The following is a 27,672-nucleotide window of genomic DNA, read 5'->3' as shown; positions in this document are numbered from 1 at the left end:
GAGATACAATTGGGAGGAAATCTTCTATTCCTAATTTGAGAGTGTTCGTGTGGTTACAATTTTCTTTCTCCAAAATAATACGTAATAACCATGGAGGAGTGACATTGAGCGTAGAAAGGTTGTGGCCAGTTTTATTTAAGGATATATATGTTTAAATTAAAGTTTATTTTCGTATAGGAGTGCAATTTCGGCACAACACTCTGCTTTTGTGTGTAAGCGTGACCTTATTGGTTGTAAACCTTTGTTAAAACACATATAACTAGGGACGAGAAGTTTTCGTTTTAACGGTAACAACGAAAAGTTGGGGAAATCAAAATAAAGTGTTTAAAATGTATTTTGAAGGTTAAGGACGCAAGTTTTTGGTGTTTCGGAATCGCGAAATAACGCGAATTATTAAACTTTTGAGGATAACAACGAATTTTGCACATTAAAGCGAAAAACTCCGCGAAATATGCAATATAAACTGGGAATAATATTTGTTTTGTTCAAGAAGAACTACCTGAAGCGCTATTAGATCTGTCATTTCTAGTCTAGCTGGTGATAGTTCGATTCAATGGAGATTGTCACATTTCATTTATTGCAGTTTGCTGCAGACGTGACTAACAGTGTTTATCCCCGTCCTGAAATTCTCTGCGGGGATCTCCCCAGAAGGGAAATTTCTTAGGAAGGGAAAAATTTTCATGGAGAAGCTCCTGTTGTGTTTCGGAGGAGGGGGGGGGGGGGGGTCGTGTATGCGTATGTACACAAAAAGGTATTTTGAGGTCGCAGAGAGATTTTTTGTCATTGTCAAGGAAATGTGAGGGGTATGATTGTGTCCAAAGATTTCATATTTAGTGGCTGATGAGATGAAATAATTTTCTAAATGGAAGAAATTAGGTCATTTATCACAAACGTAAGCCATTATTTTTGTCATTGAAACTAAAATTTGTCTCAGTTTTACAGAACTAAAAAAATGTGACAATTTTAAGCATAGCAGGAACAGTAAAAGTGCATGTAAAAATAACACCGATTTTCAATTAATAACACCGAATTTTGTTCTAAACCGCGAGAAATAACACCGAATTGCAGTAAAAAATAACACCGAAATTTAGGGGAAAATGAAACGAAAACCCTACTTATAACATAAGCTACATTAAGAGTGAAAGAAAGATTAATTTCGAGAATGTGCTTTGGAATGGGATCATTATTCCTCAATAGTTTTATGTCATTGATAATAAGCCCCGTGGTGGAATGGTTAGCACATCGCGCTACGACGCCAGGGGTCCGGGTTCGAATCTCGGCCTGGGCATGAATGTTTGTGAGTGTCCATTCATTGATTTCATCATATCATCACTCATTTCCATCTTCGCAAATTAGCAAAAAGTGGCACCGAAAGCGAAGTAAAATAAAACAAATCAATCAATCAACCATTGTTAATACGACAATAATAAATACGATTTAAGAACAGTAATTTGATTTGAATTTTGTTTTTTATCGTCGTTTTTCTGCCACTTTTGGCTAATCGCGAAGATGAGGAAGAGTGATTATATGATTAAATTGATGAAAGGACACTCACAAAGAACGCCCAGGCTGGGATTCAAACCCGAGTCCCTGGCGTCGTAGCCACGGAGGTCAGCTTACGAACACAAATGTTAAACGGTGGGTATAAGTTGCAAGATGTGTGCAAAATTGTATAACGGTTTTGTGTCCATAACAAATTCATGTTGTTTTCACGCAATAATGTTTGATATAATTTAAATTATGAATTACTGATTATGCTTTCGTAGCTGCGAAAAAAATGTAAATTAAAGCAATGTAAATAAACACGTAAGAACTAACGTTTATACATGAATATGCCACAATATTTTTACTTTTCTTTATCATTAACTTTGCATGATCATCGTTCAAGTTATTGTAAAACCCCTCCTCCTTCCAATGCATTTCCAAAAAACACACTTCTTAAACGGTGCATTTCTTGACAGCACGCTCCCTTGAAAAGTAGATATATGTATTTCGCACAGGAAATAGCCTCGACACTTGATGCCAAAATGAAGCTGGACACGTACTTGAAGAAGGGACATTTACAAATAACATCCCGGGACCCGGAGTGGTTAACACATTGCGCTACAACGCCAGGTGTTCCGGGTTCGTAACCCGGCCTGGGCATGCTGTTCCTTGTGAGTGTTACTTCATCATATCATCACTCGTCCTCATCTTCTCGCGATTAGCCAAAAGTGGCAAAAATGCAAAGTAAAATAAATTAAATCAATCAAATAACATCCATGCCTATACCGGAACTCGAACCCGGAACTTAGGTAGCGAGAGATAAAAAGTGCTCTAGACCTCAGGCTGGACACTTGTTTGCAAGAGCATTCTCACCCGTTTTGCCAAAAATCTTAATGTTGTGAACAGTACCTGGGTTCATTACTTTTTAAAACTGCGTTATTTGGTTGGTATTTTTAAATATACCTCAGTTGAATCCAGTGCATAATTATCCGTTGACAAATGACTCATTCTCCGAGAATATAGTGGCGAAAAAGTTATTACTATTTAAGTCTATCGGGTGCGCGACCTAATGGTGCGCTTGGGCTACATAATCAAACTTGCAAGTATATACCACGCATCTGAGTTCCGCCGCGCCATGTTGCAACTAGCAGACAACCACAGACTTGCAGACGACAGTTGACCGCAGGTAGCGAGGGAATTTTATGTTGAGTGAAGCTGCGGTCGCTCCTTCTCAACAACCAGGTAGCAAGTGCCTCCAGGGTTCTTGCTACTCAACAATGTTGGGTTGCTGAGTGGTCCTGGAGGCGCCCAACGTTTGAGTTTGAAGTATTGGGTTAGTGCGAATGAAATGTCCGGCCCAGGTGCGTCATTGCCAAAGGCCAAAAAAATCAAAACTACAATACCTGGTTAATCAAAATAGTCGCCGTCAGCCACACACTTTTGCCATCGCTCAGTCAACAATTGGATTCCATGGCGAAAGAAGTCTGGAGTTTGCGACGCACAGAACTCCTCAACGGCATGTTGCACCGCCCGATCATCAGCGAAGGTCTTCCCTGTCAGGAAGTGATCGAGATGCCGGAAGAGATGGTAGTCAGTGGGAGAGAGGTCGAGAGAATATGCTGGATGAGGAAGGGTTTCATAATGCAACTCATGGAGAGCCTGCACCGTCTTTTGCGCGGCATGTGGCCGAGCATTGTCGTGCAACATGAGGACACCATGTCTGTGGACCATTGCTGGATGCTTGCGGAGAAGTTTGCGATGCATTTCATGGAGTTCAGCACTGTAACGATCTGCATTGATGGTTTCACCTCGCCTGAGAAAGACATGATGGATCACACCCACCATAGACCACCATACCAGCAACAACACCTTCCGTGGGTGGAGAGGTGGTTTCGGAAACCGCCCTGGACGTTGATCACGATCCAACCATTGTCCTGATCGTTTACGATTGTCATAGCAGATCCATTTTTCATCTGAAGTGACAATCCGATGCAGGAAACCATCCCGGTTATTCTTTACACTCAGAGAACTCCAGACGGCGAGTCTTGTTGACCGGTGTCAAATCATGTGGTACCCGAGTCCAACTTTTTCACTTTACCGATCGCACGGAGCCGCCGAACGACAGTGTTATGTTGTATGCCTAATTCGTCTGCAATGGCGCGAACATTTTTCCGAGGGTCCGCTTCCACGACGTTCCTGAGGAGCTCATCCGAACATGATGTTTGTCGATAGCCACGGGGCTCATTTTGCAATGATGTGTCACCGGAACGAAATTTGACAAACCAGCGGCGAATGGTGCGTTGATTTGCCATTCCTGGCCTAAATGCACTGTTAATGCTTTTGGCGGCTTGCTGAGCAGAATGCCCCAGTTTGAATTCGTAAAGAAAAGTCACTCGCAATTGTGTGTTCTCCATGGTGCACTTTCAGACGACCCTGTTCAGCAACACACTGCCTCCTGACTCTCTGGGTACTCCAGCCTGTTTGCTGGACGTATACAGAGTTTATGACGTTAGACCCTTGACCTTGGTCAATCCCTGTGTTTTGTTGTTGAGGTGAGTTTCCCACGAGACGTCAAAGCGGACATTTTATTCTCACCAACCCATATAGTTATAATCTATATCTTTCGGAAAACTAATTTACATGTTTGTAGCTTTATTTAGTTCTGAGATATCGAAGGTTAGACATATGTTGATTTGTTCCGAGATCGGATGCCGACTGGGAGCACCCGTTCTATTTGTTTCACTTGATACATAGGATACATGAAATTGCACAAAGTTAAAAAGAAAACGAGCAAGATATAATAAACATGGTACATGACAAACTCTGCGGCTAAGGCAGTGCATGTCTGCCTCATTGTCTGTGTTGAGGTTCACTCATAGGCGCCAATTTTTTCCGATATTTGAGAGGGGGCGGGGGCAAAGCTCTGGAGTTGTCCTTGGTGGAGGCCGGTGGGCTGCAACTCCTAAAATGGTAGTTTCTATTTTTAATTTATAAAAATACTAATATTGATTACATTATGACTTCTATTACGTAATCAGTGGCCTCCCGGATGGCGCAGTGGTGGCGTCGCCGCCTTGTAATCAAGGGGTCCCGGGTTCGATACCCGGTGGAAGCACATAGTGGTTCGGATCCCACTTTAAACTGTAGGTCCAGTTCGAATTAGCCTTACTGTGCATCTTAAAACACCAAGTCAATCAAATCAATCAATCAATCTATTACTTAATCAATTTTATGACAACTTGCATTTATTCCAAACAAAAATTTCTGACCTAAAACAAACATTACAATTTTCTGTGATGAGAAACCGATTCTTGCCCCACCATCCCCACCCGCTTAAAAATGTCTGTCTTATAAATCTAGATAACATGAATTATTCTAGCGAGTGTTGATAAAACATGCTGAGTAAAAATGGATAACTTGTTTGTCTCCAAGTTTCACATGTTCTTCGTAGTCTATGGGATAGGAGTAGAATATTGCGATCGTGATTATTTTTTACGGTCATTTTGATTTTGCTTATTTTAGTGCACATTTTTAAGGTTTTTACGGCATATTTTTGCTATTGAAGCATATAGTAATCTTCAGTCTAGCTATTCCTTCATGTAAAGGTTTTTTCTTCAGGTCGTGTATTAGGAATATAATAGGAATAGTGATCATTCGGTCGAACATTATAACTTGTTGGACTTTAGTCTTGTTGATCCGTTTGTTTCATCTTGCTATTTCCTAGCTTTGCCGACTGCAACTCGGCATAGAGTTTTGATAGATGATGAGATAGATTACTGATAAATTGTTCTCTATTCTAGGGCCGATTCCAGGACAGACCCTTGGCGACTACGTATTGAATCTCCTTATCTACGTGACTGTAGCTTGCTTAGCTCAGGTGAGTCTGCTTCTACCGTGCGTCCATTTCGATCTTCAGCCGAGAGATCGGGAGAAGCGTGGCGGGCGGCGCTGACGGAGATGCCGATATTTGCGGCCTGTAATGCCCGCTTATTTTTATGGACATATGCAGACATTTATATAAATATTGCAAAACGAGCACTAACCTGTGTTATAAGAGTTGTTCAAACTGATATCCACCAAGTGCCAAGTGTGTAGACTTTCGGGGAGAATACGTTGAATAGCCTGAAACTTTCGTACCTGTAGCTAAAGTCCTTCTGGGTCGGGCCGAGAACTTATCAGCGGGGGGCATTGAACCTTGCGGCTGGCATTCCAATCGTCTCACTGACACAACGCACATACACACTGCAATAACACAAACAAGTAACGGCAAGTAACCAATAATAACACTCTTGCGCACAGTACGAAATTAACACGCTCTTGGTTTACATCTGCTCGCCACTATATTCACAGCTCTGTCGCGAAGGAACAAAAAACTCGAGCTCGGAGATTTCGGATTGCAAGGAAGCTCACGAACACCATTGACTTTTAACGGTTTCGTCTACAGCGTAATCTTGATACAGTGTTGCACATTCGAAACCTCCAAACGATCCCCATCGGCACAAAACTCTTTCAAGGATACAAACTTAAGCAGGACGTTACTGGTCAAAACTATGATTAAAATGTTTTATTATCTGTGGCTCTTAACATCGTTTCTAAAGCGTATTTTTTGTGTATATAAGGGCAGAACTTGGATGAATTACAGATGATAAATTATAACACAGGTTAGTGCTCGTTTTGCAATATTTATATAAATGTCTGCATATGTCCATAAAAATAAGCGGGCATTACAGGCCGCAAATGTCGGCATCTCCGCCAGCGCAGCCCGCCACGCTTCTCCCGATCTCTCGGCTGAAGATCGAAATGGACGCACTGTACAACTAAGTTTGATGTTCATGTCTGTCAAGTAAAGAACAACACATTCATATTACTTTTGACCATTCTATGAGGTACTTTTGTGAATTTATGAGATCTCTGTCCAAAATGAAACGAACTTTCGAAGTACCGTGCCAATGTGCCGATGCTCGTTATCCCCCTATACTGGGGCGGGGCTTTACAAGGTTTCCGGCGTTGTTTTGTTCCCAGTCTAGGTCGTATTCCTTGTTTGTGTCGATTTTCCGTATAGCCTCAAGCGCACACAAACAAAACGTAGATGCTGCATCATGAGAATGCTTCAGCCAAGGCCGGTCCTAGCTGGGTGATACGGGGGACCTATAACCAAAGTTTTTCAGACATCTAAAAAAATTCACGGATCTTTGTTCTTTTCTCTGAAGCGCAGGTGTCCTATACAATTACAATTTCAAAATTATCACGATTAATAAACAATTTATGTATTTCTTATTACCTAAGAGCAATAAGAAGGGCGTGTTCATGGTTAAAAATCAATAACTATTGGGGGGAGGGCTTTAATAAAAGTTTCTAAACATTTTGTTTATAATGTTTAATTACAAAACTGCGTATGTTCAATATCAAACTATTATTTTACCTATCAAAGTGGCAATTTCTAAATCATATCCACAGGATTCTCCATCATAATTATCTTTAGTTTACTTTTCTTGGAATATTGACGCTGCAGTGAATTTCCATTGTTTCATTTCACTTCATGATTTGATTGTACAATTAAAGGAATAGTGTCTATTAGTAACGTTTTTTCATTAAAATATCTGGACGCGATTTTTATGTAGTACTTCGTTTAGAATATGATTTCTGTGATTTGGAACATTTTTAAGCAGGAAAAACTGCGTGAAATGCAGAAAAAATGGTTTAGTTGTTTAATTGGAAGCACCATCGTCCTATAAACCGTTCACAAAAAATAGTTTCACCTGGCGAGGTACCCCATGAAGCGCCGGGCCTCGGGAGGTTTCCCGAGTTCTAATCCCGACTCTGGTTCCCGTCCTTATTCGAGAGTATTTGAGCCGGGTCGCCTGAACAACCGCGAAAGTGAAATTTTCGCGCTTAATCTTTTCGCTCTTATTCCTTCTCTCTTATTCCGATCGCGCTTAGTCCGTTTCGCTCGAATTCCTTTCGCGCTTATTCCGGTGTTCAATTTTTGTTTCGCGATTAATCCCTTTCGCTCTTATTTTGGTGTTCAATTTTGGTTTCGAGCTAAATCCGTTTCGCGATTGTTCCTTTCGCACTTATTCCGGTGTTGAATTTTGGTTTCGCGATTAATCCGTTTCCCTGTTATTCCTTTCGCGTTTATTTAGGTGTTAAATTTTGGTTTCGCGGTTGTTCCTTTCGCGCTTATTCCTGTTTTGAATTTTGGTTTCGCGCTTAATCCGTTTCGCGGTTGTTCCATTCGCGCTTATTCCGATGTTCATTTTGGTTTCGAGATTAATCTGTTTCGCGGTTGTTCCTTTCGTTCTTATTCCATTTCGCGCTTATTCCTACCCGTTTATTCCGTTCGCACTTTAATCCGTTTCGCGGTTCAACTTTTCGCGCTTGTTCCGTTTCGCTCTTATTCCTATGACAGTAATTGTCATATGGCTTGTTTAACTTGCTGTACCTATGCGTATGTGGGATAATTTAAGATTATTTGCACACGTCCATATACCCAACATACAAAAAGTTCAGAGAATTCACGATAGGTGGAGTGTGACGGCTGTTAGAATTCATTTTTGCTCACGTTAATTTCAGCAAGTAGCACTAGATGGCATCAGTCGGAATTTATGTACAAACCATAAATTCTCGAATTGCGTCTCACGTGTACGTATATCAGTCTTAAGATAAAATCAATTTTAGTCTTATTTAAGCATCTTGGTAATACATTTTGACCTTATGTAATAAGATCTTTCATTTTCAAAAGAATAACCGCGAAAAGTTTGGTATCGCCGTATGCACAGGGACATTTCGTTCAGATGGCGGTTTTACCAGGTCCTGCAATTTGCACACATGACCTTAAGTTATAAATCATACAGCGTGTTACTCTTCATTCTTTCGCATAAATAAAACCATTAAGATTATTTAAGTGTTTATTACAAAAAGTTCCTTGACACATACACGTATGTTCTAATGCACAATTAGAGGCCTGCATAGTCTGCCTTTTACCTACCCACTGCCCGCTTGCCCGCGAGGACAGATATACCTGCTCGCCTGCCCACGGCAACGAGTCGACTTGCGTCTTTACCCGGGTTCTTGGTCTTCAAGGCGCTCTGCGCTTACAAGGTACCTGGGCATTCAACAAGACCCGGGCGCCTGCAAAACCTGCTGGAAGGAAACAGCCCTCCGGCAGCGTGTCGCTCCAGGTGTTTCATCACCACGTGGACGGTTGCAGCCAGTGTTGCCTACTTACGAAGCTCCTAAATCCTACGAAGTCCTAGGAGGAGCTCTCTCCTCAAAGGAGAATTTATATACTTAGCGATTTCAGTTCAGCGTAAGCAGTTTTTATCTTATTGCCAGGAAATGCAGGCAATATTACAGCTTCATTTATCTAAATGAATGATTGCGCAAACAAAAATCTCCTCACTGAAAAATAATTGTTTTTCATTGCATGGTGCCTTAACCAGTCACGCAGTGGCACAACCAGAGGGGGGCAGGGTGCATTGCTCACAACCTTGGACGGAAATTCAGTCTAGCGGAGGGGTCAGGGTGGGGGTCAAACATTAAAGTACAAGAAAAAAACAGGCTAGCAGAATTTAAGAGTAGCAGGGCTAAAGGGTACTCAAGATGGAATTAATTTTCATATTTTTCTTGCATTTTCATTCCAGACGGCCAAGGGCACCTGCAGAGGGGAAATGGAGGGGTAATTGCAACCCCTTCATTTCAAATTTTATGAAAGTAGAAATATATTATAAAACATTATACAGTCTCATCAAGTTCAATGCCGTAGCAAAGGGGTAGCGGGAGTCGGCCCTGGGCGCCGAACGATCTAAGTGAGAAAAGTTTTAAAACAGAGAATGCTATGGCGGTCCGTGATATTATTTGCTATTAATGTTGGTTTGTTACGAGTTGGATGAATTGATTATGTAATAGGTCGCTCCATGTGAAAAGAAAATATTGTAGATGGAAATTTTACATGCCATATGTATGTACATTCGGAATGCATTTATCATGCACTTTCTTTCTTTCAAAAACAGTTTGTGTGCTTGTTTTCCATTATTAGCTAATGTGAAATTGACGTGTTGAAAAAAAATATTTCTAATCCTCTGTTTCAACACAAATGCGTGAGAACCGACTTCTACCCCCTTTTTGCGTGATTTATGAGGATTATAATGCCTTTCATGCTACTTTATTACTATTATTGTGATTGTTGTTGTTGGCACGTTTATCCAAGTACTTGCCCCCCCCCCAAACGAGGGTAACGGCAATGCCCCTGGCTGGCTACGACCCTGGTGTTCGCAGTAGAAGTGTGTTGTTCGACTCGCGACCTCAGCGTCGAACGTGACATGTTTCAGTCCTGCCCTATATAACTATATATACGTATATTGGTTGTTTACGACATATACTTATGGGTCCTGTGCCACGGAAAACCTATTTCAATGTGTGTGTGGGGGGGGCTAGTAGCAACATTCGTAAATCTCATTTCATTGGTAATGTGGCTTACGAAGCTTTGAGTTCCCTTTTTTTTAAGTAGTGAAAATCTATTGCAGTTGGCAACACTGCAGAACGGTGTGGGCCCGGTGGAGTTCCTACTCGAAGCAACTACGTCATGCAGAGGGAGGGGCCTGCAGTTGATGGAAAGAACGAACTGAGACCTACTAGGTATTGTAAGACTGCGGGTACCCGGCGGGTCTACAATGCCTGCCAGGAACGATCTGGGCAGGTGGGCATACAAGCTGCTCAAGCGAGGGTGTTGCGCAGGTTGCATGGTATTTCAGGAGCGATGTCTCGCGAACGGGTCTGCTCCAGGTCTTGTGCAGGCCTCTGTGCACAATTATATATTCATGAAAATTGCTTGGCTCACGAGAAAAAACTTGCTGTAAAAAAAAGGTGTAAGGGCCCCGGGAGGAGGGTGAGGACTGGTGGTTGGAAAAGGAGCGAAAAGATGGTCGGTCTTTAGGCTGCTCGGTAAAGAACGAGAGGAGAAATAATCCTCAGACATTTGCTTTCGCGTGTCATCTGGAAGGTGATGGACTATTGGTTTTCAACCATGGAATGTTGGAGATCGTCAGGAGAAATGTGTAAATTACGGTGACGTCGACAATTGGGGTAGCAGTGGTGTGCTCAGGGGGGGAGGGTTGGTGTTGGTCACACCCCTCCCCCCTTTAGGGCCCAGTATTCCTTAAAAAAATGTCAATAACAGGAAAAGATTGCAAAATGATGAATGAGTACTTGCAAAATGATGAATGAGTACTTGCAAAATGATGAATGAGTACTAGAAAAAAGGGTACTACTTTACTATACCTGAGACACCTGGGAATCATTTCTTTCGCACTTTTTTACATTGCTAACGTACTATTCTGCATTCCAGAACACTTATTTAGGTGAAATAATTGAATTTGTTAGGAAAGTAATGTATATTTCTTACATTTACGAGTACTTACTGTTCTTGTTTATTTCCACACACAACATGGCGAGAGCTTACCGTTGATCGTTCCTTGAGCCAGAAAAACCATTGACGTTAGCCCAAAAATTCACGATAGCCGCACAAACCATCACGGGGACGAGGTATGCCTACTAGGTTAGGTTAGGCCTGTTAGGTTTGGTTCCATTAGCACTCCTTTCGTTCAATTTAGCATATACGGACAATACGAGAGCGTATTGTGCTCTCATGCAGGAAGCAAGTGGCGGCAGGAGCAATAGCGCGTCGGAAATAGATTTTCGTACAAAACCACATGCATTCGCATTAAAATGAATCAAAATTACATTCCCGAACATCAACAACGCTACAGAAAATGATTTGCGTAAGGACTTTCTCCTGTAAATTTGAAGAAATCTGTCTCAGGTATAGTAAAGTGTTACCTTACGTAACCCCCACCCTCATTCGAAAATAAAAAGGATTTGATTTGACTACTAAGCCAGAGATCCTGGGTTCGAATCTCGGCTTGGCCATGGGTATTCTTTGTGTGTGTTCATCCATAAATTTTATCGTATCATCTTCGCGATTAGCCAAAAGTGGCGGAAATTCGAAGTAAAATAAACCAAATCAAGCATTCAATTAATGATTTGATTTCATTTTTGTTACTTAGCGTCGATTTTTTGTCACATTTGGTTAATTGCGAAGATGATACGATAAAATTAATGAAGGGACAAACACAAAGAACACTCATGCCCAGGTCGGGGTTCGAACCCGGAACTCCTGGTGTCGTAGCGCGCTGTGGTAACCACGCCCCCACGATTGGTTGATTTGGTGTTTTACGTACACTTTATGCACAGCAACAAAACAGGTAACAAAACACACTTTTTTGTAGTTTTTTCAATAATATTCATTGGGCTTTTTGAGTTCTGAGATACATTTTTCATTCCAAATTATTTCATTATTCACTGCAGAGTACAACACATAGAACAAGAATGCGCACTCATCACGGGTTCGAATCCTGGCCTGGATTGTTCATATGAGGTCCCTTCATCAATTTCATCATATCATCACTCACCCTCATTTTCGCGATAACGGAATGTGGCAGAAAAGCGAAGTAAAATAAACCAAACCAACAACAATATGCCCAAATAAATACATCCGTATTTATGACTGTTAGAGGCCAAGAGTAGTATATTTAAATAAAACACTACTAAAGCGAGAGTGAGAGAGAGCCCGAGCACATATTTGTAATTTAATCATTGGAGATTGCAGTGAAAAACCTGCCAATTAGGCAGAAAACAATGAATGAATGAATGAATTCCATACTTGGAATAAAAGAAATAAAGAAAGCATAATATTATTGTCTGCACATAAAACGTTCCCATTTCATAAATAATAAAACTACATCCCATATTATACATACGCACATATTGTACAACGTGTAAAAGGTTGTGTAAATACAGAGAACATAAGTACTGCAGAAAATTTTACCCCGAGTTCTTTAGAGGATTTTCAAAAAAATCTATGAAAAACCAATCCCCTATCTGTCCTATAGGAGATAGACTAGGGGACCTGAAAGCCTGGGCTTTCAACCATTGCAGCAGGGGGCGAGGGGGCAAGGGAGGTAGAGGTAGAAATATTCCTTTTCCTTTGGCCGGCCGTTTCTACCTGGAAACTGGTCTGGCGGAGGAAGAGCGAGCTAGGGTATCCAGCCAGCTTTGCCCGCGGATCACACCGATGGACGAGAAGCGCATGGAAAATAAAGTGTTGCATATGAACTGGGGCTTTAACAAGACAATAAATATTGTGATTTGAATATAATTCGAAATGTGAGATTGATTGATCTATCTCTGCTAGACTAGCTACTCCTCAGTGCACGTCACTGGTAAATTGTGAAAGCTAAGTCACTACCAACGGGTAGTGATCGAAGAAAAGAGGTAGGGTTAGTGAATGCTTCTCGTCATCCCACCGCACCATGAGGTAAGCTGTTGTTTACTACGAATGTTTACATGAGCTCATGTCTTCGTACTCATTTGGGTAGATCTGCCTAATTTACGTTTGTCGATAATAGCATGCTAGCATGTGATTCGTTTGGTGTAATGAAGATCACGAAACGATCGTTCTGAACCTCGTCGCATGTCGCAAATGGTGGGCGACGCCATTACTGCAAAACATTGAGTTTTCTTAAATAACGAGTATAAAACTTGATTAAACCTATCAAAAAATGTAGAACTTTGATTAGATGTAAACGATTGTAATTTACATCTAGGTAACAATCAATATCAAAGTGTATTTTCAACTTCAAAATCTCTCAAGGTCACATGACCCTATTTGGGCATGCTTGTTGCAGGCAAAGATATCATAAAGAATCCTTTGCACGGCTTGTTGGTAGATGTACAATAAGCGTTGAACCTTCCGTTCTAAAATGGATTTAGGTACTGTAATTACCTTATGTTAATTATATGAATATATGAGGCGGTGTTGCCTAACTTATCAGTAAATACACACTGTCGGAAAGAATTCCTTATGAATAATCGTGAATCAGCTGTTCATGCTGGTGTAAGCAACATTGTGTTTGCTCAATGAAAAAATATATATCTCTAGTTGTACATATGTGGCAGAGGCGTAATATTTCTTATTGATAAATGAGTACACCAATTTATGAGTTCTATTTCACCCTGAGTATATTTACTAGACTTGGTATGTAAATATTGCATGAATCCCTGTATTAGGCCTAATATTTGTGTGTTTCCTTACAGAAGGGGAAAACTTTTGTGTTTGCTGCCTATGTATCTAATGTTTTCATTTGCTCGAAACTAACATAGCAAATATCCAGGGATAAATTAGGAATTTGGGTAGTGTCAGAATTTTGGAATGCAATTAACATGCTAGAGAGACACGGAAGTGTGTGGGGCAGTTGCGTATGCTGGGTTTAAAACCTGGGCTATCTATTTTTATCATAATGTTCAAATGGGAGGCTCTTTTTCGTTCAATTTCTTGGATTTTAAGGTGATGTGACATTGCGATTAAAATACATACATTACAATTTACTAATAATTATAAAAATATCACTTTCATTAATATAAAAGCAATAAGGAAAACATTTCAAATATTTCAGGGTTATTTATAAAATATAGAGACCCATATTGTGAAATATTTATGTAGGCCTACGTGCGAGAAAAAAATATACGCGTATAATAAACTTCTTACCTCGAATATTTTATTTGGACAGGAACTCCATTCTTCTCTTGGCAACCTCTGTGGTAAAATGGTAATTAGCACAGAGCACTACGACGCCAGGGGACTCTGGTTCAAATCCAGGCATGGACATGGATATTCTTTGTGAATGTCCCTTCATGAATTTAATCGTATCGTCACTCATCCTCCTCGTCGCGATTAGCTAAGTGGCAGAAAAGAAACGCAAAATAACAAATCAAATCCATTCTTCTCTTCTTTGCGATGCCAGAGGCCTGCATATCTTCACGATTTGAAGTTTATCCTCATGCAAAAGCAGAGTAAATTGTTTCGGCAATAGTTCGTTAATTATATCATTCATTTTCGTTCACTACACGACGCAGCACAGATCATTCAAAACATATATGCGTAATTCACTCACTCAATACAATTAAGAAAATCCACAGAGTAAGAAATCTAATTTTCTTAAACTTCCTTCAACGCGATTTCCACTCGCAAAATGCCCTTTGTCATCTCCGGCCAGTCAGTCTACCCCAGCCAGTCATAAACAAAGCAGCAGAGGGGTTGAAAACATCGTAAAGCGTGGTTTGTTGGTTGAAGGTCACGGCCTGTGAGTTCTGCATGTGTTCGATGGGACAGTGTTGTTTTGGCCTAGAGGACAAATTCCCTATCAAACATTGGGACGAAAAGTCCCCGCGCAGCTTTCCCTTCTTCCCTCCACCACGGGCCATAAGGAAGCATGGCCCACTCTCCCCCTCCCCTACTCGCGGGGGTACGGTGCACAGGAGTCGCGGGTCTACGCAGGTTGTCTTGCTCCTGGTTCCACTATACAAATAAGTCACCGACCGCCTCCAGGCGCTGGTCGGGGAAGAATTTAACCGCTGAAGTCTGGTGGTAATTTTAAAGGAAAGGAGTCCATTCCCATGGATAGAGCGAGCACAAGGAAAACAAACCTTGGACGAAAAATCCCCGCGCAACCTTTTCTTCCCTTCAGGTCGGGCCATAAGGAAGCATGGTCCACTCTCCCCCTCCTCTCCTCGCGGGAGTACGGTGCACAGGAGTATTTAATCTGGGCTTCGGCGATAGCCTAGGTAGCCTAGAATATACGCGCCTGATGTGGGGGGGGGGGGTAATATAAATAAATTGCACCATATTTCGAATTTGGAAGCAAAGATTAAATTAATTGGTGACTCACAGAGGAATATCCTTTTATTTAAACACTTTTCATATTTGGGGAAATATATAGTTGTCGTACAGAAATATAATCTCTTTCGGGGTTAGATTTCCTCTTCAGCAACCCTCCAACCTGCGCTTTCGGCGTTGCGGTTGAGACACGCGAGAGCCATCTGGAAAGTACAAGTTTTAGGTGGTAGTAGTTTGGGGTATAAGTGAAGCTAGAGTTGGGGCTTTCGTGACGTGATGCGTGTGGGTTACCCTCACCTCTGACGTACCGTCTCATTCCTTTCGCGTATAATCCTGTGTTACGTTTCGCGGTTGTGCTCTTTCGCGCTTAGTCCGTTTCGAGCTTAATCCCTTTCGCGTATTCCACCGCCCTTTGAGCCCCGTGTTCTCCTGATTTGACACCTGAGGATTTCTTTGTCATTCCGAGGATGAAATCCACCCTCAAATAACACCGTTTCCAGGCGATAGAAGCATAAAAGAAAATTCGTTACTTTACCTACAGGCAACAATGAAAGAAACGCTTGGAGCGGTGTATTAACAACCTTATCGGCTCTTATTCTCTGAATATTCTGATGCTTGAAAATTTCTGAACAGCCTGTAGGAAGAGTCGCGATATTCGCGGCTTTTAGACAATTTGACATCTGTCTTTCAGATTTAATATTACTTGATTTAAATTAATATTAACCCTCTGCTGGGCCACGTGGGGTCTTTTGAGACCCCACATATGTTTTTTTCAAGGGTAACGACTAAATTATATATACCTGTGTTACCAACTGTTGAAATATCTTATTTTGATTTATTTTCTACAGCATCGTCATATTATAACCGAAAAACTAATTTTATTTTTTCGTTCATTTGTCCTAAATATAATGCCACTTCGTACGGGCACATGGGGCTTTTGAGGACCCCAATGAATATTTCGATTTATTGTTTCTTCTACCGCTCGATATTATTATTATTATATTGTATTATTATTATTATATTATTGTACTATTATTATTATTGCCTAAATATAATGCCACTTCGTACGGGCACTTGGGGCCTTTGAGGACCCCAATGAATATTTCGATTTATTGTTTCTTCTAAAGTTAATTCTGTATGGCATATCTTACTATAATAAAATAAATTTAAGATGAAAACACTTATTTCAATTACAGTAATTATTTGCATGCCATATATTATGCACCAATTTCAATTTCTTTAAAACATAAATCTGGGGTCTTAAATGGCCCCAAGTGCCCATCCACTTATTATTTCCAACGTGTCCAGCAGAGGGTTAAACGTGCGCCAACGCTTTAGCTATTTGCAACTGCACATCATATGAAGAACAAGCCTCTTTATCAACAATAAAGCAGAGGACAGTCTCATAAATTAAAAGGGAAGAATATCTACAGTAGATTAAAAATGGGTCTAGAGAAGATAATCCCTTTATTGTAAGCATGAAACCAAAAAGGGCTTCTTTTAGTTTACGGGTAAAAATAAAGGTTTCTCCCAGAAACAGCTTATGGCAGAGACTGAGAGACGTTTTCACGTTCATTTTTCGTACCTTCCCAAAAATGGGCAAAAGAACATAAGAATTTCAAACCAATGGTATATGCTGAGTTTAAATGGCTGAAGAGGGGCGAGTGACTTGGTAGAAATCAGATCAAAACGGAGGGTCTTAAAGAGATCATCAAACATGTCGGTGATCATGTCATTGATTCATTTAATAGGGGGCAAGTGCTCCCCTCAAAAAGAGATGACTAAGCATTATGAAGAGTGATTATATCGTTATATTCCAACGCACAAAAAGTTCGAGCAACATAACAATTGGGCTGAAAAGTTCGTAGGCTAACATAGTAAAAAATATTTTTTTGACAAAATTCGATTTTATTATTCAATATAGTTGCCTTCGAGGGCGATACAACGATAATAGCGGTCATACAATTTTTCGATGCCATTTTTATAGTACGATTTCTCTTTAGCCTCAAAATATGCCTCAGTTTCGGCGATTACCTCTTCGTCAGTGCTAAATTTCTTTCCAGCGAGCATTCTTTTAAGGTCTGCAAACAGGAAAAAAGTGACTGGGGGCCAGATCTGGAGAATATGGTGGATGGGGAAGCAATTCGTAGTCTAATTCACATAATTTTGCCAACGTTTTCATTGATTTGTGACACGGTGCATTGTCGATTGTGAGCACGCGCGGCACCCATTTTGCACACAGCTTTTGCATGTTCAAAATTCATGCACAATATATCCAACACGTTCCTTTGATATTTTTAAAGTCTCAGCTATCTCGATCAACTTCACTTTACGATCATTTAAAATTATTTTGTGGACTTTTTTGATGTTTTTGTCGGTAACAGCCTCTTTGGGGCGTCCACTGCGTGCATCGTCTTCGATGCTCATTTCGCCTCGTTTAAATTTAGCAAACCACTTCTCAACGGTTGATTTTCCTGGTGCAGAGTCCGAATAATGTTTATCAAGCCAAGCCTTGGCTTCAACAGTATTTTTTTTCGCCAAAAAGCAATGCTTTATTAACACACGAAATTCTTTTTTTATCCATTTTTTCACAATAACAAAAGCTGCTTCACTCACAATGCTATATCTCACGAACTAATTATCCGGCAGCTGTGAAATTTATACACGTATCTTTTGAAGGTTAGTACTAAGTAAAAATCACATGGATTTAATTCTAGTAACGCCATCTATGAGTCAGCCTACGAACTTTTCAGCCCAACTGTTATTATGGAATCCTTCAAGATGTTTAGCCCAAGTGTTCTAATCTTCACTGGGTCTCAACTGCGTTTGGTCCAACCTGTTGCCTTTCCCGAACTTGCCCAGTTTTCATGGCAACAGCTAGGTAATTGGTCTCCCCGATGACGTAGTGGTGGCGTCGTCGCCTTGTAATCAAGAGGTTCCTGGTTTGATACCTGGTTGAGGGACATATAGTTGTTCGGATCCAAGGTGGATTAATTTAAATCAGGTTGATTTAAATCACTTAGAGAAATATTTTAAATAATAATGTGCATAAGGATTTTGTAAATATCAGAATCACATTTGGTGAAAGTACATTAATCTCAAAATCATTTAATGGTGTTTATTTTTATTAGCTTCTAAGAAAGGAAAAAAGGAATGGAAACAAAATATATATACTGATGAGGTAAAGCTTATATGAAGTGAAATGTAATATGTTTGCTGTAAACACATTTGAATTTCTCATGATTAAACATTCAATATTTTGTATAGGCAAAAATAGCAACAATTTTGTGTACAATAATATACAAAATACTATTCATGTTAAACCAAACATGCCAGCTAATATTTTTCAAACTATCGTTAAAAAATCACCAAAATTCAGCTACAAAAACTGTAAAAAATATTGTAAGTTACAATTACATAGTAAATCTAGAATCTTTTATTTTCTGTGGAAGAAAAGTTACTGAAATTGTTATGGTTTCATTAACACACTCAACAAAAAGTCTTTCTGTATGTATGGTGCCAAAAACCAATCAATTAATTTTAAACATGTTTTTTTAATTAAAAAATAGATTTAAATAAAAAATCTAATTTAAATAAATAATCATCAAAAATATTTTTTAAATAAAGATCGTGATATTTATTCACCCTCTTCGGATCCCACTTTAAACTGTAGGTGCAGTCCCAATTAGCCTTACTGTGCATATAGTGGACAAAACGCCAACTCAATCAATCAATGAATAGCTAGGTAATTTGCTGCATGTACAGTGGGGTACATAAGTATTGCTCAGCAAATTGTCCATGACTATTTTCATTAATGTTTCTCTTGCATCCTACGTGTTTTTAAGGAATAGATGGCCGGCCCCTGTGGAGGAGTGGTTAGCACATCGCGCTACGACGCTAGGGGTCCCGAGTTCGAATCCTGGCCTGGGCATGGATGTTTCTGAGTGTCCATTCATCAATTTCATCATATCATCCCTCATTCCCATCTTTGCAAATTAGCCAAAAGTGGCACAAAAGGCGAAGTAAAATAAAGCAAATCAAATAAAAAAAAATTAAATTAAGGAATAGATTTTTACGTATTCTGTGCGTAGGTTGTCAGCAGCTTGTCAAGAGTCTTATTTTAATTCTTGAAGACGTCATTGCGTAAAAAAAGGCAATTAACATGATGATGGCCAATCGGCTTGGATTTGGTAATACTTATGCATCCAATTGTACACTTGTACACTCCCGTGTAGCTTATTCGTGGCCTGGCTACACTGCGGTTCAGTGATGTTTTTACCCACACCCCTAAAATGTATCATATAGGCCCTATTTACGGTTATTTTGACTCTAAACATACTTTTATACTCCCTAAATAAGAACTTTGTTTAATCGCAACGATGAGGATGAATGACGATATGATGAAATTGATGAAGGGACACTCGCAAAAAAAAAATAAAAAGAAAAATGCCTAAATTTGTTTTCAGTCACAATTTACATTTATGCAGATCTTGGTTTGTTACACATTTCCTCATTTTTTTGCTTCCCTTGCCTTGCGTATTCTGCGGTGGCGCTAGGATCTAGGGGAACAGAGGGGATGCGATGTTGAAAATAAATAAAACATTAATCTTGCTTAACATGCTTTAGCCACTACATCAAATACCAATCAACTCTTAATAGACATCTATTAAAGTATACCAAGAGAACTAAAGACTACTAATGATATGTTTCACTTTTCCTCCATTTTAGCACGACGTGTTTGGAAGTTTGACAGGGAGGCGCCTATGGACGTCTGGAGGATATCTTCGAGGGAAAGTAAAGCAAGGTATTTTTATACGGGGACAAATGAGGCACATTTTCCCCTTTAATAGCGTTGCCCATTAAAAAAAAATCTCCTTCAAATTGAAGCTGTCATGTTCCTAAAACACTCTTATAATAATTAACATAAATTATTGTGACAGAAATGAAATGATATGTGCTAAATGCATAATTTCAGGTTGACATTCATTTTTCTCCCTTGCACCCTTCTGGATTACATTTATTATAACTTACACTCCAAGGAAGTGGCCAAAGGGTATAGAAATTCAGACACGTTAGTTTTATTGAACTATGTAGTCTGTAGTGAAATGTAAAATCAAATCCTTGGCTTTAGGAACAAATTTTAAACCTTTGCCAACCAATGGAGGTACAAAATTAAGTTATTAATCAAATGTTAAATATGTTATATAGGTGACAACAACTGCTGAGTGTTCAATTTGTGTGCGTTAGGTAAAAAAAAGGTAAAAGCGTTATGCAACCTGAAGTTCTGCTATTTGGAAAACAAGACAACACAATATAATACGAATTCATGTAGCCTAGTCAATTTCATGTAATTATCAAAGTCATGTTTTTGGACTGTTTTTTTTTTTCTGAAAATGTTCAGTTGCGGTCTCACTTCAATACGTAACATTCAGGCACGTATCTAGAAATATGTTTCGGGGGGGGATCCGAACCAAGTGTCTCAAAATAATAATAATAATAATAATAATAATTTTAAAACAAAAATAATTATTATATTAAATTAATTAAAATAGTGTTAATTAAAGTATTCAAGTTTATTAAAATTTGGCCTCCCCGATGGCGCAGTGGTAGCGTCGTCGCATTATAATCAAGGGGTCCCGGGTTCGATACCCGGTGGAGGCACAAGTGGCTCGGATTCCACTTTAAACTGTAGGTCCAGTCCCGATTAGCCTTACTGTACATAAAGTGGACTTAAAAACACCCAATTCATTAAAATCATATTTTTATTGCATGAATAGGTAAAAGGACGGTATAAGAATAGTGATGTAACAGCACGTATTCATTATCTATCTTACGTGTAGTTAGGGTCGGCAAAATTTGTACAAGAAAAAACTGCTCTGGCAAGAAAATTAATGTTAAATAGATAAAGAATTGAATATTTATTAAATATAAAAAAAGTTTGTTAGATCGTTGAAGAAAAAGTAACGTCCCTGGTGATATTTTATGAATGTTACGTTATAAGCAGTGGCGGATCCAGAGGGGGGCACAGGGTCACGTGCCCCCCAAAATGCTTGAGCAAATTATACTCGTAATATGTAATTTACAAAATTAATTTAAAAAATTCTCATTAATTATGTGTACACTTTTAAAAAGTGGTGCACCCCGTATATCGTTAAAAAATGCTGAGTGCCGAACATCATTTGAAGTTTGTGCCCCCTGTGCATTATTGAAAGTTAGTGCCCCCCATACACCATTGGAAGTTGGTGTCCCCGAACATCGTTGAAAGTTAGTGCCCACTTGCATCGTTGATAGTTGGTGCCCCCGTATGCCGTTCAAAGTTGATGCCTCTCGAACATCGACTATGTTTCTTTCATAAATCGTTTGTAAAGTTTCGCCCTGTTCTTTGTTCCGTCATGAAAGAAACAAAGGGCGTGAAAGTAAGGTTTAAAGCGCATTATCCTACCCAACACTATATGCAGTATGCACAGAATCAAAGACATCGGTCAAATATTCCCTCAAAGAATGTCATCGATTATTTCAGATGTGTTGTGTTCATCCATTTTCTGGATTATTTAATATCTGAATTTGATTATAGATTTCAAAGAAACCATATTGAAGTCTTAAGCACTCTACAGAAAGTAATTCCGAAATTCATTGTTAAAGAAGATGACCCAGCTAAAGATATAATTGAGGCAGCTAAATTTTATGAGTTGATGTGCAATTTATTTTAGCATTAGAAGGGGATCTCAAGTTATGGGGACAATTCTGGTTATTGGAAAAATCTACCCCAGATAATCCAGCAGAGGCGTACAAATTTTCTTCCTTGTATCCCAACATTAGAAGTTTGCTTCACCTGTTGTGTGTGATTCCAGTCACAACGGCTACAGCTGAACTTTCATTCTCCAATCTGCGAAAAATGAAAACCTACCTTAGATCTACAATGGGTAATGAAGGATTGAATGGTTTGGCTCTCCTGAACAACTATAAAGACAAATACCAAGAGAAACCAGAGGAGGTTATTGACATATTTGCAAGGAAACATTCACGAACACTACAGCTACAGTATTTGTAGGGCGAGTTAAATGTCTTTAGTAAGTTCCAATTATTTGACGATTGAAAAGTTAAACTGGTGTCCAAATTACTAGCAGCTTTATCATGTATCGTGCATGTTACTGAAAAGGACTCAGGTGCTACATTAAACTAATTATAAAGCAAAAAAAATTCAGAAATGAAGTAAAACAGACTGTTTATAATATGAAAATACTATTGTAACTTGTGCGTTCCTGTGTACGCGAGAAATACGGTATTTTTAATATATTGTCTTTATTTTACAATGTAATTTTTAAATATATTTGTTCTTAATAACTTGGCCGCATCTACAGATGACTGGAATTGGTACTTACAAGAAATATTAAAGTATAAAAGACTTGTTTCACCATGGTATACTTTAATTTGAAGTAGTACTGTAATCTTCATTAGTATTTATGTGTACACTTTTGGAAATTGGTTCCCGCCCCAAAAACTGAATCCTCGGTCCGCCCCTGGTTATAAGTAGTAATTAATCTTACACAAATCTACTTTGCCACGATCATTCAAAGTAGTAATTACAACATAATCTTTGTCTTCCAGTAAGTTTTGCGGAAATAAATAAACATCGTTTAAGATGCAAGTATATTTTCATTATTTAATTTTAGTTATTTTATTATTTCATTATTTTCATTTTTTGATTTTCGTAAGTCTTTCGGGGGTGGTCCGGGCCCCACGGACCCCCCTTAAATACGTACATGGTAACATTCGACTCTCAATGTGACGAAGAGACATAATTATGACACTGTAAGACTTAGTGCTTTAGGTTGAACGTGTGTTTTAAAAAGGGGTGTTCAAGCGCCCCTTTGCAGCCCCCTGGCGCCGCACCTGTTCGTATTGCAAATTCTAATATTGATTGATATTCTTCTTTCGATAGTTTGCCAAACACAAAATACATTACATTACATTTTCGCACAGCTTTACAATTGAATTATTCACTATATGTATGCCACCATAAGGAAGCAGTCAAATAGCTATTTTATTACATTTATGATTCCAGGATGAAGCTGGTGAGATCCCCGGAGAAGATGTACACAGTGGCCTGTGACAGCAAGAGATGGCTTCGAGACTTTCTTCGTGAATTTATGTATTGAGAAATGTTCTCAAACACCCGAAAAAAATAAATAAAACTCTCTTCATTGGGATGTATCCTTCTATAATTTAGTTAGACCTTACACTAAAATAGAAAACAACAAATAAAACTGGTGTTATAAAGTCCCAGGATCACTTATTGCAACCATTTATCTGTGTTATTTTTAACTGAGGTTAAACGTTGTCGAAAATCTTGTGTGGGGTCTCATTTTAAAACCATTTTTTTTACAGCGTGTAGAAATAAGCTTAATTACACGGTTATGAGCAGTAGTAAATCTGGTAGACTTGAAAATTGGAAAATTTAGAACTGAGGCTAAATGTTAATATTTTGTACACGTTTTTGTCCACCTGATGTAGTCGGGCTGATGTTTCAGATTCACTAATAGGCTAAGAGGTTGTACAGTCGGATACCTAAGTATTATCAAGCAAATTGTCCATCTCCATGTTTATTCTCTTTGTCTTACGCAATGAAAGTTTCAAGAATATTTAAACAAGATGCCAAACAAGCTGTTGACAACTTTCCACAAGCATACGTAAAAGATTCACTCCTTCAAACGCATAGGATGCAAGATAAAAATTAATTAAAATAGTAAGGGACAATTTGCAAGGGAGTAGTTATGCATCCCACCCTAGTCTATGATCCCACTGTACCCTAGGTCGAAGAACTTCGTTCTCTCTTTTTCTGTTTCAGTTATTTTACGATGCTTTTCTACCTCTTGAGTTAGACGACGATAATGAACTATGAAATGGATGTAAGGATAAACACAATGATATATTCATACCTTAACCAAGCTTCGAACGCTAGACACTCTCCCACGCAAGGGACTCTTGAAGGTGATAATTAATACGAGGCTCTCAACCTTAACATTGAATTTCTGCACTGAATTAGATTTTGTGTCCCCAATCCACTTTTGCTTCTGACGGGACGTGGATAATTCGATGCAGTGGCGCAACCAGGGGGGGGGGCAGGGCAGGCATTGAACCCCACCCAACTTTGGACGGAAATCAGTTCTAGGGGGGCAAACATTCACGGCTAAGGGTACCTGCAGCGGGCAATTACAGCCCTCAATTTCAAATTTTATGCAAATAAAAATATTTTTCGCAAATGTTTGTTGCTCGCAATACCTGCTTTTCTGTCCTATCAATTTCAGAACTGTAGCTAGGGAGCGGCGGGAGTCGGCACTGGACTCCGAACAATCTAAATGAAAAAAATTGTAAAAGAGAGAATGGCACCCCGTGAAATTATTTGCGCCCTATCAAATCAATACTGATTTCAGTCTGCAAAAAAATTGGATCTAATTTTTTTTTTGCTCACTTCGCTCGCAATGTCTCACTCTTTTCTGTAATGCATGGTAAATTACCAGAGAGAGAGAGAGAGAGAGAGAGAGAAAAGAAGTAAGACCTCTTAATTGAATTTGTCTTAAATACATGAACAATTCTTTTGAGGAAAAGAAGCACATTTGAGGGACAATTTATATAAGTTTTGCTTTTGTTTTATTATGAGATGAATGAATTGATTGTGTAATGCATTTAAATAATAGCTATATGTTGTATGTATATGTATCAAAGAAACTTTGCATACGTACACAATTTAGTATCGGCATGTTGCATACGTATTTTCTTATTTTACGTCGCTCCATGTTGCATATGTGTGAAACATACCTGTATATCGTGCATGGAAGTTACATGTTAATGTAAAATAATAAAAAAAGAATTTTATTCGGATTGCATTTATCAAGCATTTTCTGTCTTTCAAAAATAATTTGTGTGCCTCTTTTCCATTATTAATATGAAATCGAACGTGTTCAAATATTAATTCAAATAGTTTGTTCGAAAGCAAATGCTTTAGCACCGACTTCTACCCCTTTTGTGTAATTTACGAGGATAATAACGTATTTGATACTACTACTACTAATAATAGTAATAATCACTATTATTATTATTATTAGTGGTATGTTTATCCAGGTACTTGCCTTGGAATGAATACCACTTACAAACATTTAATTTGATGGGAATATAATTTTATGCCTTCGGTTATTGATATTTTCACGTTAACCTGAGATAGGCTGGCAAAAGATCGGTCCAAGGTCGCACTCGTCAAAATACCTGGAAAGTTCACTGTTAGAAAAAAAGATCTTGGGTCGTGCTGATGAAAGAGTTCTGTACGCTAGTCAACACTCTACCGGTCAGTGTGTTTCCATTCTCAACACCTGAAGAACAAAAACGAGAAGTGGTGAGTGGAGACTATAAAAGAGAGAAAAATAAAAGAACGAAGAGGAAATGGGAAAATGCAATGGAATCGGAAATCCAAGACAGGAGAGGAGATGAGGGAAGTGAAGAAGAGTGGGATGGAGACAAAAACGAGAACAGAAGGCGTTATGAGAAGCATATGATAAGGAGGGGAGAGAAGAGGGAGAAGGAGAGGGGAAGAGAGTGGATATGAGAGGAGAGAAGGGGCAGTTGCAGAAAATATCGTGTCAGCGTCAGGAATTGGAGCATTAATGCAATTATCAACATGAAACATTCCATCTAAAACATTCTCGAGGCGAAATGGGTTTTGGCCAAGTTCAGAGCAAGATAAAATCTTCCGAGTGAGATTTCGATTTTACCTGCCATTACACCACTAAAAACACGAATTTAATTTCATATTTATAAGAATGATTCAATTCTTCTCCGTTTGGTGAAATGGAGATTATATTATTTTATATATCATCATTAATGGCAAACAGAATCATTCCATTTCACACGGGGTGGACAGTGAATACAATGGGATATGTCTAAAACTTATGAAAAGTTTCTACCAGCGGAGGGGTTTGAACCTACGACCATCAGGTTGACAGTCATTAACGGTAACCACTACCCTATAAGATTCCTTTTCTGGAGAGAGGTAGAAGGAGCTGACCAATGTGAAATGCAACTCGCCTCTTTTACAGGTATTGTGAAAAGAATACGTGATTGCAACAAACAAAACAAAGGTAGTATAAATCAGCGTAAGCATTTAATGCAAATCTATACATGATATTCGATATTTGTCCAGGAAGCCGTGCATTTAACTCGAGTGGAAAAAGGGGTGAAATTACTATGTGTTGAATTACCACAAATATAAATTGTCATTTAATTATATTTTGTCAATGCCGCATACAATTATCTTCAGAGTACCACAATCTCACGATCTTATAACCTTCATTTTCCACATGAAAATGTCCCTTTGAATGTGTGCCGATTCATTTAGTTGTTTATTTTTCTTTTAGTAAATTCCAGATGCAGAATACTGTGGCCACTTTATACTGCTATTACAAATAATGTTACAATACTCTTGTTTAATAAAAGGAGAGACATAAAAAGAATAGAAATCTCGTAAGGACGATCGAACGTAGGACCACTTGCAGTCCAGTCAAGAACTTGAACCTCTACACCACGCCCTCAACTTTCATTGAAGCAGAAAGTATTCCGTCACATCAATATTTTAAACGTCATCCTGAAAAGACGTTCAACATTTCCACTCAACTCTGTACTTCTAGAATTGAAAACTAAAATTGGTAAACGCTGTAAGTGCCATGAGCGAAAGTGTTGGGAAATCGCATCGTTCAGCACATCAGCCCGTACCAACGTTCACACTAGTGCCCTTTTACACGCCCTTTGAACTCCTTAGAAGGCTACCACCCACTTTTCAAGTTTACCACATTATCAAGCATTGCACATTTCACAATTTAAAGTGGGAAACGGTGTTTGAATTTTTGTGGCACTTACAGCGTTTACCAATTTTAGTCTTCAATTACTAGAAGTAACGATCCTCTTCTTAAGGTGGGTCAACGTGGGACCACTTGAGTCAAGTCAAGGCAACAGATCGTGTCTATGCAAATGATACTAGTCCTGGGGATGTTTTAAGATAATTCTTAACTGGGGGAAATCATCATCCTACGTTCCTCCCAGGGACGTCGTTAGGGGGGGCACGCTGGGGCACTGGCTCCGGCAAACGTCCACGTGGCCCCGGGAAACTTCTGTATTTGCTGGAAATTTTACTTTGATGACAAATATTGCAAAATAATTCTTCAGTAAATTTTGCTTGCAGTTTGAAACACTTCTTCAATTTTCAGTAGCACGAACCCAAGCAAGGCATTTCTTTCTTATTTCCCTGTTTCTTGCTTGTTGGAACACAAGCAGATGTATTGGGAGGGGATGCAGTTAATGGTTTTGTGGTCCGCCCCGGTCAGGGAAGTCTGAGACCTATTGAAAATGCACCTTTCCTCCCTGCTGCACACCAGATCCAGGATCCTCCCAAAACCCGCACTTTCTCT

General features: G+C 39.2%; 1 protein-coding gene across 2 annotated transcripts in view; it reads left to right on the top strand.

Annotated features, from left to right (window-relative positions):
• The window catches only part of LOC145985809 (uncharacterized), a 35,559-nt gene extending 12,139 nt beyond the window's left edge, over positions 1-23,420 (top strand). The window contains exons 2-5 of one of the 2 annotated variants that reach the window (XM_083119895.1): positions 5,286-5,362; positions 19,946-20,021; positions 22,826-22,861; positions 23,283-23,396. In XM_083119895.1, coding sequence (XP_082976021.1) covers positions 5,286-5,362; positions 19,946-20,021; positions 22,826-22,861; positions 23,283-23,284 — 191 coding nt within the window. In that variant the 3' untranslated portion in view covers positions 23,285-23,396. Of the gene's footprint in view, positions 1-5,285; positions 5,363-19,945; positions 20,022-22,825; positions 22,862-23,282 lie in introns of both variants that reach the window. The other variant, XM_083119896.1, reaches the window with a different exon arrangement.
• The last annotated feature ends 4,252 nt before the right edge of the window (positions 23,421-27,672 follow it).

This window comes from Lepisma saccharinum, chromosome 3 (genome assembly GCF_977018435.1).
Source record: "Lepisma saccharinum chromosome 3, izLepSacc3.1, whole genome shotgun sequence".
Classification (NCBI taxonomy): domain Eukaryota; kingdom Metazoa; phylum Arthropoda; class Insecta; order Zygentoma; family Lepismatidae; genus Lepisma; species Lepisma saccharinum.
This window is presented reverse-complemented; position numbering and strand designations above follow the sequence as displayed.